The sequence below is a fragment of the Haliotis cracherodii genome, unplaced genomic scaffold (assembly GCF_022045235.1).
Source record: "Haliotis cracherodii isolate W230 unplaced genomic scaffold, xgHalCrac1.p SCAF_9, whole genome shotgun sequence".
Taxonomy (NCBI): Eukaryota; Metazoa; Mollusca; class Gastropoda; order Lepetellida; family Haliotidae; genus Haliotis; species Haliotis cracherodii.
This window is the reverse complement of record NW_027266343.1, coordinates 51,418,830-51,431,888: the sequence shown is the minus strand read 5'-3', so window position 1 is coordinate 51,431,888 and position 13,059 is coordinate 51,418,830. Positions and strand designations below refer to the sequence as shown.

Sequence of the window (13,059 nt, the reverse complement as noted above, 5' to 3'; positions counted from 1 at the left end):
ATGTTCTCTGTTGTGATCTTTCTGTTCCCTTTCTGTGTTATAATTTCACAGTTGAAGGAAGCCGAATCTGGAATTTATTTACCTACAGGTAAGAACTAATACTTAACTGATAAAAATAATATTTCTTTTATCTTATTTGCTGACACATTTTTAAGTGATTAGATAGAATCTAGTACAGATATAAGAACGGGAAACAGGAAAACCTAAACGTTTTTGTTAAAAAGATTTTCAACTCACCACAAAATTTAAGAAAAATTAATATACTAGTTTTTAAAATGTTCGAGCTTTTCTATCGTATGTTGACTCGAATGATGCCCAGGCGATTATGGTTCAAACATACCAAACATGAATTCTGCTATAAAACGGAATTTTGCATAATTAATGATCACGTTTAGGAACTTTGGAAAGGCTCTATGGCGTAGTTGTTAAGTTACAGACGGAAATGTAGCAGAAAACGTTCATCCTATCAAGGATGCTTAATTCTTCAAGGATGCAGCACCAACTTCATTGACTGAATTGAACAACTATGACAGATTCGTGAAAACTGTATTGGCACCGATGCATCAGATATTACAGAATAAATCACTTTGGTCATGGGGTCCAGCACAACAGAAGCCTTTCCAGGAGTCTAAAGATCTGTTGTGTTCTGCACAATTATTTGTCCACTTCGATTCATCGAAAGAACTGTCGTTGGCATGTGATATGTCCCCATATGGAATTGGAGCCTTGTTAGCTCATAGAATGGAGAATGGCGAGGAAAGACCATTTGGAAATGTATCAAGAACATTAATTGCAGCAGAGAAAAAACCATTCATAACTTGAGTGTTGGCTATTTTCTTCGCCGTCAGGAAGTTTCATCAATATTGTTTTGGACATCACTTCAACATCTTGACTGATCATAAACCATTGTTGGGATTGTTTGGAGAAAACAGTGCTGTTCCCACACTTGCAGCTTCACGTATACAGAGATGGGGTTTGACGCTTGCAGCGTATGATTATACACTCTCATTCAAGGCAGGGGAAATGCTGATTGCCTTGGCAAATTACATCTCAAGCATACACCAGAGGTACAGGATACACTAATTCTGCCAGATACAGTCATGCTCATGGATATAAATTCTACAGTAGTCACAGCAACTCACAACAAGTCGTGGATGAGAACTTACCCTGTGTTATCAGAGGTACTTTCGTATGTACAGAATGGTCGGCCTTACCATTCTGCTGAGGGGGAATTGAAACCGTATGCTTTGACGAAGAATCAACTTGTGTACTATTGGGAAACCGTGTAATCATTCCAAATGGTGGTAGCGCCAAGATGTTGGAGGAAGTACACCTGACACACCCTGATATGAGTCGTAGGAAGAACTTAGTTCGAGTATATATTTAAGGGCCCGGTACGGATTCAGAATTGGAGAGCTATGTGAAGGCGTGCAATGTGTGTCATTAGAGGCCATTGTGATTTTACCACTTGTTCAGTGCTGCAGTGAAGGGTTTTTTTGTGTTTCGGAAAAAAGAACTTTAATATATTAACTACTTCACTGTGAACGAGAGAGAGAGAGAGAGAGAGAGAGAGAGAGAGAGAGAGAGAGAGAGAGAGAGAGAGAGAGAGAGAGAGTATGGCCGAAATGGGGGCAACACAGATCTAAATTGCCAGAAGGTTTGGTTGTACACCATTGACAGTAGCCAGGCTGATTCAACGGTACAGGCAGACAGGGAGGACACAGGACAGGCCTTGAACCGGATGACCCCGAGTGACAACACCACTGGAAGACGGTCAGGTACAGCTCATTCACGTGCGAAACAGATTCGTAACGGCGACGGCAGCAACAGCGTAGGGACATCTCATTAGCCAACGACTTCGTGCTGCTGGAATCCGAGCGTATCGTTCTTTCCGAGGAATGGTACTGACTCCTCAACATTGACACCTGAGTGCGATGGGCGAGGCAGGTTCGACGCTGGCAAGTGAGAAATTGGCGTCGAGTGCTGTTTACTGATGAACGTCGTTTCGAAGTGACGGCAGAGAACGAGTTTATCGACGCAGAGGGGAACGTTTGGCTCCGGCGTGTTTTCGAGAGGTCCATCCATTCGGCGGGGGAAGTGTCATGGTGTGGGGCGGTATTTGTGGAGATCAGAAGACTGATTTGGTGATTATACAGGGAAACCTGAACGCTGTGCAGTACAGAGACCACAGTGTTGCAGCCAGTTGTGCTTCCGTTCTTACAAAACCAACAGCAGGGGACATTGTTTTAACACGATAATGCCAGGCCCCTTACAGCAAGACTGACTCGGAACTCTCTAAACCAGCAGAACGTTGACGTTTTGCCCTGGCCTCCCCACTCACTCGATATGAATCCTATTGAACATCTGTGGGACCATCTTAACAGACAGATTAGAGCACGCCATAAGCCTCCCGTCAACAGACAAGAATTGCAGCAGGCCCTGAGAGACGAGTGGCAACGGATTCAAGTCCACGTCATCAGAAGATTGACGTCATCGATGAGGCGGCGTATCACAGCTTGCATTATTGCAGCTGGAGGTCATACACGCTATTGAAGGCAACTGTGTCGACAATGAACTTGTAGTGTGTCTGACAACTTTCTGGTGACATTTCAGACAACTTTTGAAAATGAAATTTCTTACCCCACCATTGTCTACCTTGAGCTTACATTACTTGTGATTGCACAGACCCCCTCTGTGGTCTAGTGGTAGAGCGTCCGCCCGGAGAGCGGAAGGTCCGGGGTTCGATCCCCGGCCGCGTCATACCAAAAGACGTTAAAAGATGGTACTTGTTGTTACCCTGTCTGGCGCTCGGCATTAAGGGGCTAAAACAAGGACTGGTCGGCTCGGAGTCAGTATACTGTGTCTGAGTGGGGTATTCATGTTACACTGCGGCATGGTATCCCAGTGGGCTAGCACTATAAATCGGCATCTGTCCGGACTAGTAGAAGCAGCCATACATACACACACACGTGCGTGCACGTCGCTATATAAGTGCATTAATCTTGGACGCGACGTTAAAACCCAATTTCATGTGATTGCACAATTTCATTCAAACTGTGGTTGATCAATCATTTGTTACCCCTCCCTAGATTTTATTATAATGCACAACAAAACCTCGTCTTGTTATTTTTTTTATCGATCGTGGAACTCGACCTATACGTTGTTTTGCCGCCGAGTGTATTATGAAAATGATAATACTTCCGTTATGTTATTGGGACATGTAATTGGCAGCTTAGGTGGGAGGAGAATAATGTATCGTGTAAGGGCTATTGGGCTAAGACTATCTCGTGCAGAGAGTATAGCTTCCTCTACTATATATAGAGACGCATACCTGATTACGTCCCTTGGCGGCCATGTTACGATACTACACAGGCACCTTTTGCTTTGACAACAAACTGGTATGTCGTTATGTTCGTTTTGCAAATTGTCTTTGGAAAGAGTTGTGAGTATGGAAGGGTTTGGTCGCTTTTACTTTGTATTTGACTCATAATTGATGAACGAAACTCGGGTTCTTCAGTTTACCATGAGAGCCCAGTCCACATTAATATAAAAAAAAACTTTAACGCCAGAGAATAACAAGTCGTAAACATTGAACGCGGGTTTTAGCGTTCGTATGGAATCCATTTCACAAAAGTCTTTTTTTGTAATTGTACTAACGACCAAACTCGATCAATTCTTGCATCTAGTTTCATGTATAAATAATCAATGATCAAATGCAAGTGAATGTTTTTTGGGGTAAGTTACTCGACAAATGAATAAATAGGTTTTCATTTGATAGTGTCGCCGCATAACAAAGACGTCTGATAACAGTACAAACATATCATGCATTATTCACCGGTTATGTACTTAAAGACTCCCAACCCATGAAAAGGTAATCATCTCAGGTCAGGGGTGTATCTTTTGTCACATTCTATTTTGAAAACTTGAAAGAGCCAACGCAATGATGTTCTTTGTACATATCAGTATTGACCTTATTCGTTGATGCATGCCACACAACGTAACATATCACCGACAACGCACGACGAACCGATCAAACGATCGATTTACATAATCTCCCACGAATGGATGTTAAATGGGATTTCAAATCTTGAAATCTTCTCGACTTTTCTGTGCTTAGGAATATTTTTCAAATTTGAAAAAAAATACATGAGCTGGTCCTGGTATTTATCAGATCAACGTCGACGTAGCTGCATCTGAGAATTCTGTTAACTAGGCGAGTTTGACGCCATCTATGAAAAATGGAATCAAGTGGTCTTCAAAAGTGACGTCTGAACACGGCACTCTCCTACCCAGGGGCGGTCGGGTAGCCTAGTGGTTAAAGCGTTGGCTCGTCACGCCGAAGACCCAGGTTTGATTCCCGACATGGGTACAATGTGTGAAGCCCATTTCTGGTGTCCCCCGCCGTGATATTGCTGAAATATTGCTAAAAGCGACGTAAAACCATACTCACTCACTCACTCACTCACCTACCCAGAGTTCCTTGCGCTCAGCTTTGAGCCTCTGCCGAAAGGCCAGCGCGATGTGATAATCAGTCGTCTTACGCAACCCATTCAAAACAAGTAGCATCTGTTTTTTAATCTTTTACTATTTTGAAACGTCTCCAAAACAATGTGTAAAGCGCACTGAAAAGCTTGCATTGGGCCAGTCTAATATAATATCAGAATTAGCGCGATTGGTCACAAACAAGTACGATAACCTCATATGCAAATGAGGCTGTGGCAGTGGTGTAACCCGAAGCCATCACTCATTCGTCACCACTCGCCCATTTCCGTAACATGCAAGAAGACTCGTCCCCCTATTGGTGAATGTTATGTGCGAAAATACGACAAACCAATCAAAATACGCGTATGACTTCAAGCTCTTCAGTCAAAGAATCCTTCAAGATTATTTTTTTTATTTGCATATGTCTTGCATCTAAAAATATACTCAAGACACAGTTAAATGTGTTCTGTCATACTGTATAATACCGCATGTCCCGATGTGCTTTAAAATGAATCTGGAATATATATGACATGGGGGAAATATACGTGAATCAGTACGCAACGTGTTGACAATTCTTTTAGCTGTGCTCCTTTGCGCTTAGACGGAACCCCGTCGCAAAAATGGCCACGAGAGGGGCACGAGTCGCTATTCGGCTTGTTCCGGAATAACACGAGTTGGTCACGAACGAGTCATCACTGCGCCGGATTTGTGGATTTTAATAATACTGAGTATTTGATGCACTGAATTGTAAACAGTTGAAACCGTCAGTTCCACCAGAGAGTCATGCTGTATTAATGCATATGACATGAAATACAACATAATGACGCGTGGTCTATCTCCCGTGACATCAAATAAATCGAATAATCATTACTTTGATATATACTTTCTTTTTCCAGCCAGTATAGTAAAATTTTAAGCAGCTGCAAGAATAGTTCATGTATTTCTTTTGCATACGAGATATCCTTAATATTCTAACCGGTTTGGGATTCCGGGTTAGAAGGAAGGGGTCCCAGCAACATGTGCTTGTCATACTAGGCAACTGAATGGCGCATTGCTTAGCATGGTACCCCGTTACAGTTGTATCGTTGCTCTTAATATCAATCTCTGGTTTTGTCTTGTCTAGACTATATTACGTACGGCATGGCCCGTGAAGATCCGGGGTAGAATAGGTCTTCAGCAACCCATGATTGCGCGTAAAAGGCGAAAATGCTTGTCGTTGATGCATGTCATCGATCCCAACTGTGTGGATCCATGCTCATGATATTAATCACTGGATTGTCTGGACCAGACTCGATTATTTACAGACCGCCGTCATATAGTTGGAATGTTGCTGAGTGCGGCGTTATACAACAAACCAAAACAAAAATACTTACGATATATAGAGAATCTCACCCGAGTGTCTTTTGATATCAAATATATCAACATGAGTTGATAAAAGTGGAAAAATTCCGAGGCTTGTCGAGGATTTTTGCCACTTTTATCAACGAGTGTTGATATATTTGATATCAAAGACACGAGGGTGAGATTTTATTTATCATCCAACATCATTCTTTCAACCTTTTCAATTTGTAGACAGTATTTAGCAGTGTCTTCAAAGTAAAAAGTACTGCAAACAGCTTCAGTAGCAGAGCCATTAGTGATGTCATTTGATTGTGACGTAATGGTAACCAGTGACGTAACAATGGTCTGCAAAGCAATGTGATGTAATTTCGTTGCAGCGATATCTACAGTGTGAGCCAGTTTTGGATGATAAATAGCGGCTTTAAACAATAAACATACAAATTATTCGAATCTCTTATATTCTTCTGTTCGTGTTTTCAGATGGTCCTTCGGTGTGGACAAAGACATACCTGGCTATGGTGCCAGAGAAAGAAATTGGAAGTAAGGATGCCGGTTATCTCTACATTATGTCATCCGAATCCACGACCACTGACGCGTGGGTGAACGCTAAACCTCGAAAGATTCATCAAAACATCACTTCAGGTGAAACGGCTAGAGTAAAGCTGTCCAAACAAGTTATCATCACACAAGGATCAAGCAAAAAAAGGTTGTTTGGGTTAAGCGTTGTAACCCCTGGTGACCTCGGGGTCTACTTCCGGGACAGATGGACATTTTTCCAAATGAGAGAATTGAATCAGTTATTATATCAGTATACAGTTATATCTTACAACAATGCTGCCAATCCAATGTTATCCGTAGTAGGTATATGTTTTGGCGCCGACAACACAAAACTAACCATATCTTTTCCAGATGGAGTAAATGTGTCGAACGTTCTTGGACCTGTAACAAGCGATGTTGAAGTAAATGGACAAACCGCTGTGCTAAAAAAATTATTTTACCGCTCTAGTCTTAAACTGGAAAGTAATGAGGATTTAACTGGGACGATAATTAAGAGCTCACATAGAATAGCAATAATAGCGGGAGCTATGTCGATTGATCCATCTAACAGATATGTTTATTTAGATCACATGCCAACTCGATATGCTGCCAACAACTACATCGTATTTGGTCTGCCAGGAATCAGTGGAAATGACACTTTTCGTATTGTCGCAACATCTTCTAAAGCCGAAGTTAGCATTGACAGTGACCGAACAATAAACCTAGCTACCAAAGGCGATTTTCAAGATGTCTCATTCTCAAGAGGCTCTTTTCACATCGTTGTCGCAACATCCAAAGTCGGTATTGCAATCTTTCTTCAAAATGGCGGACCGAGAAAGACAGACATGATGAACCTACATCCAACCTACAACAGCAAAACCTCTAAATATCAGTTTTCTATACCATCGATATCAAGTGACGTTAATTTCAAGCATTACCTGGTAGTAACTACAGAATCGAGTGGACAGGCCAGCATGGTGTTAAACGGACAGGCATTGCCCACAGAAACAGTCTGGTCCTCTATTTCCGGAACAGATCATGTGGGAGGATACGTGCCGCTTGTGGAAACTGCGCAACCCCAGATTATTGCTACCACTAACGGGGTGTATTTCAACGCATATCTGATGGGCTACGGAGATGATGCAACTTATGGATCAGCTTTAGAAGGCATTGATACGCCCCAGGTATGTTGTATGCTTAGAGAAGGGGTGGCCTCATATTCGGCTACCCATTCAGCCATTGTCTATATTGTTATTCATTGTGCACAGCTGTTGCCCTTGGGCATGCCAGAAACCTATGATCGAATCCCGGTTCGCTCGGATTACATTACTAGGTTTGTCAGCACCATACCTATGCTTATGATTTTCACAAAATTGGTTAACGTCTACGACCTACATCACTTCGGGTTTTCCTCCCACATTATGCTGACACGCCGTCATATAACTGGAATACTAGATCGTTGCTTCTTCAAGCACATTGTTGGAACCATATTAAGGAGTCAGTTACTGATCGCCACAATCGGCAATAGTCCAACTCTATCCCGACAAAACATGTATATAAGTTAAGCCTACACAGATATGCATTCTTATACTTGATGGCTTGAGTATCGGCCCACATTGTAAGGGTGCAACCCCTGTACCCAGTCACACACCGTGGACAGCTTCTATTAGTTTTGCCGGGACGACTTTTTCTTTACTATCCATAGCCATGAAACACATGCATCGGTAATTCTGGTAAAGAAAATGGCTGACTCTTGTTTACTGTGATTTTTACAGTAACTAGAATAAATGATAAAATAGGATTTTATATAAATCAAAATTATTATTTGACATGCTTGGACTATTGCTGATTGTTGTTTTGAGTAAAGTAAAACCCATTTACTGGTCTTGGGTTCGTATCGTTGTTTTATTATAATTGCTCAGCACTAGATCCTAGATATGGGTTTCCCTTGGGTGCATATATTGATCGATTCCGGATGCATTATCAAAGACACTAACATTTGTTGACTGATTTAATTGCTGCAACACAGACACTAACAATTTATTTATTGTTTAGGAAAACACTGATGATCTTCAGTTCTACTCTAACAAGACATTTTGTGAAAGGTCTGCCCAGACCGGAAACTACATCTCCAAAGGAACTCAAAGTAAGGACATTGTCTTACGTCCATGTCTGGAGGCATTCAGGTTATATACTTATCAAAGTTTAACTGAATCTCGTTGAACCAGACCGGTGTTTTATAAAAATAACATCCAACTGAACCATATGTGATCATTATGTGTTAAAGTCTGGTCAAGACTCGATTATTTACAGGACGCCCTTATGTGGGATTCTGTATCGAGATTAGATGTGTTCCGCTTCGGCTGAAAAAACCCAGACATCTTGCAACAATTTAATTTTAGTGTCAGACAATTTCTCTTTTTTCAATGGTCTGCAGCATAATTATCTTTTTCAAGAATATTCTGGAACAATCTATTTTATTCGATAAAATCTGAGGCCTCCCCCAACTGAGCTAGTGTTAACAGCTAGTTCTGGTCCTGTCGTAGGCGTCGTGATATCTAAACAAATTATTGTGTGTTGTTCATATTCAAAACAAACGTGCGTGCCTATCCTAACAAACATGCAAACATCCAACCAGGTTGGGCGTGTGTGCGGGGTATTCTCACATTTTGTACGTCGATTATGCACCTTTACTCTCAATACCGATTGCCACATCTCTCACGCTTTTGGGTGCTATCATTTGGCCATTGCGTTCCCCTGCGCTGTCCAGCTACATCTCTCAGCAATAGAGTCATGATAGAACAATGTTTTATCGTGAAATAAACCATGCTTCGTTCTGCATTGGTCATTGCGATGTATCGTGTAGCTATCATGTATATATATTATTGAATTTTATGTGAACCAAAGGTACCTTTTCCATTGGTGTATATTATATATTTACATGTGCCTAATACCCATGAGCCCTTTCATCTGCACACAAATTCAATCTTGTTCTTCCGGTAAACTGGACATTGTTTGACCTGCCTTGGTGATATCGTTTGGGTTTCCCGAAATTTAGATACTACTACTACCACTACTACTACTAATGACTATTTTTTGTCAAAAAAGCTTTTTGCTTAACATAGAGGAATGTTATCATCCTGGACCTCCTCAGCACAGATCCCAATACCTCTTACCCATCTCTTTTACATTTAAGCATTTTGCCAAAGGAGAATCCACACTAAAACGCAGATTGTCATTGTGGAAATCCTTTAGGCTCGACATATGCAACATCATTTCTCATCTGAAACGTGGCAAGATAAAACAGAGAGGATCCGTCAATTAAGGAGTTGGGGGAGTAGTTATTGACCATCTTGTGGAAGGTCAAGCCAAGACGTATTTAGGGATACAGGTTAGAAACAAACTCCAGAATGACCATATGAAGCACAAACTTTGGGCAGAATACAAATTTAGGAATAAGGAAATCTAGATCTGGAGTTCAGAGCTGAACGTTCGCAATTAAGCTATAGCCACAGTTACGTATGCTGTACCAATCCTTTCCTATTCTCGTAGTGTTGTTTATTGGACGAAATAGAATTTTCAGGGTATTGACACCCTCACACGAAGAATCATGTCAGACAATAGATCCCACCACACTCGCTCTTTCGTCAATTGCTAATACTTTCCAATTACAATGGGAGGGCGTGGTTTGAATTATTAACGTGGAGGCTCTTAATGACAGAAGTGTATTGTACGCATTAGGACAGTTATTTGTCTGATGATCCTCTTATTAAGCATGTCAAATCTTATGATGAAAGCAAAACAGTCCACAGTTTTCTTAAACGTGCCAAGGGTGTGCATGTAGGACATAACCTCAAATGCCAGTGTTGATTTTGTTGATAGTTCTGAACTGCTGTACGGTACAGAAACGAGTGTCAACAAAGCGAAGTGCCATATCAAATCGGCACAGGCTCAGTTTTTTCTGAACGACCACTGCATCGAGTTTATGTGCAGTGTGATGAGAAGGTCAGCAATCCTACAGAATCCTTCGCTTGGATGATGTCGGCTGGCCTGAAAAGTAAAACAGTTTGAAGGATTTCTGTTTGTTGCTAAGCCCCAGACACTTCACACTCGATATCGTTGTGTGACTTTTCAACAAAATGTAAATATGAACTGTGGATGATGCAATGAATTTAATGAAAATGTCCAACACATTGTCAGTGGATGCCCAGCTTTGACACAAACACAGTTGACATGATTGAGTGTCTCGATCATATCATAACCGTCTTCGCCTTGCTTATTGTTTTAAGTCAGGGGTTCAACCATGGTACCACCCAGAGTAAGTAGAGGGCGTCCTGGAAAATTATAATCGGGAAGGACTCGTATGCAGCGCCCGACGTATCCAGACAAGCAAACCTGACCTCGCATACGAAAAGTCACGCTTCAATGCATCCAAAGAACCAAGTCGTGCGACACCGTGACAGTGACCGGGTTTGTTACCAGGGATAAAGCCCTTCTGGGTAATGCAGAAGGCTGCAGTATTGGGGAGTCTCACATTCTCCGAAAAAATATGGGTGGATTCGACGAGGCAGCGCTTCATGGGGGAACCCTCTTTGCTGCATTTATATTGAAATCTTTATGTGATAATAATGATAATTGTATTGCGCCAAATTCCATTCATAAGTGGATGCTCATTTCTCTTTAGATGAATACCTTTTCCGAAAGAATAATTCTCCGGAATGCAAGGTTTTGAACCAACAAGAATCGGCTTTGCTTGTCTCTTCCATTTACCTAAAATCAATATCTTTGGTTATTAGTTCAAATTAAGTCGATGAATGATCTGTACAGTGCGAACAGTTGCTCATATCGATCATACGGATACAACGCTCTGGGTTCCGTTTCCCAAGGGTTTCGTAGTCGAAAGCCATTAATAAACAATAGCAGCTACGACAGTGAAACTTGAAATTGTAGATTATAGTGTAAGTGAAAACAGTAGATACTGTTGTGCTTTGTCATCCAGATCGTCACACTCTCAAGCACTGACTCTAAAAATATTTTTAAATTCAACAAAAAATAGTTATAACTGTATTTCGCATTGGCGCTTCAGCAATTTTCGAAGCCACAATACACTTATTATTTGTCGTTCGCTGAACATAATTATAACCGTTATTCTCATCCGTTGTTTTAGAAAACATTAATTTGAACTGTCTTCGGAAACATTGTTGTTATTTCATAAAGGGTTACGAAAGAATAATATTGAGTCTCAATAATCTTTAACGCCAAACATTCATTTAGTCCTGAGGGTGGGGGTGTGTAGGGTGGAGGGGAAATCAACAAGCCAAGGACAAGTTCCATCAGCTGTCAGGGCTGTGTGTACAAGGGATGAATGATGGGGCGATGAGCCTAACCAGCATGACGGAGCCAGATCATCAAAACCCTCCTTGCTGCATTCATTTATGTTAATCTGTACATAAAAATAAAAACATTCGTTTGTTTATTGTTGAACGTCGCACTCAGCAATATCCCAGCCATATTACAGCGGTCTGTAAATAATCAAGTCTGGACCAGAATATCCAGTGAATGCCATCTACGACAAGCATGTTTTATTGGATACCAATTCTATCCGAGATCTTTAACAACAACTTATTTAATAACAATAATAATATATGTATTTTTAAACGTTTAAGTACTTTATAAGGTATATGATATTAATAATGACAAATGAAAAATAAGTATTAGAATTGAAGATGGTAAAACAACTTGGAGTTAACATAGACCCGTGAAGATCTGGGGTCGAATAGGTTTTCAGCAACCCATTCCTGCCGTAAAAGGTGCTTGTCGTGAGAGGCGACTAACGGGATCGGGTGGTCAGGCTCGCTGACTTGGTTGATGCATGTCATCGTATCCCAATTGCGTGGATCGATGCTCATGATATCAATCACTGGATTGTCTGGTCCAGACTCGATTATTTACAGACCGCCGTCATATATTGACCTTGTATTCCAATTGTATTCCTTGTATTCCTATTGAGAGCCAGGTGACAGTGTGTGATTACAGACCGCCATCATATAGCTGGAATATTGCTGAGTGCGGCGTTAAACAAACAACAAACAAATAAAACTCAATTGAAGCTTTCAATGTGCCCAAGTACTCTGTACCATGCTAAGGGTATATGATTAATGCTCGTCTGACAACTGTTTCAGTGGAAGTCTCAAAAGTCAAGTCCTATGCAAAAAAACGGCAGTTGTCGTACAAATCACTGCACCGGACCACGCATCACTTACAAGCATGTCAGCTAACGTGTTTCCTCTATTCCGACTGTATTGGGGTCAACTTCAAGAGTGTGTCGTCACCAACTGAAATCAACTGTGACATCATCATGAAGGGGCAGTTTTACCAACTGCGGGATCCTGCGTGGACTAAATACCTTTTGACGTAGGCGGATCAGAGTAAAGGCAGATCAACAGAAATAAGTAAAAAAAGTATTGACCGATTAGTTGATATCGTGACGAAGGCTGGGATTAGTTCCAGAAAAAAATACTTGGTAACTAGTTTTGCCTCAGGAAATACAGTAAACTACGTTTATAACGGACACGCTTATAACGAACTACGGTTATAACGAACTCAAATTAATGGCCCTATTCAGTTCGTTGTAAACGTAGTTTACTGTAATGGATTACTGGTTAGAAAGTTGTAGAGGCTACGAGAAAGAAATGTATG

The 13,059-nt window shown here is 41.2% G+C and overlaps 1 protein-coding gene across 1 annotated transcript; it reads left to right on the top strand.

The window, feature by feature from the left end:
• On the top strand, positions 1–12,778 carry LOC139452157 (uncharacterized). Its single transcript, XM_071233503.1, has 4 exons — positions 1–88; positions 6,304–7,544; positions 8,416–8,506; positions 12,543–12,778. The coding sequence occupies exons 1-4, from the start codon at positions 1–3 to the stop codon at positions 12,776–12,778; spliced, it is 1,656 nt and encodes a 551-aa protein (XP_071089604.1).
• The last annotated feature ends 281 nt before the right edge of the window (positions 12,779–13,059 follow it).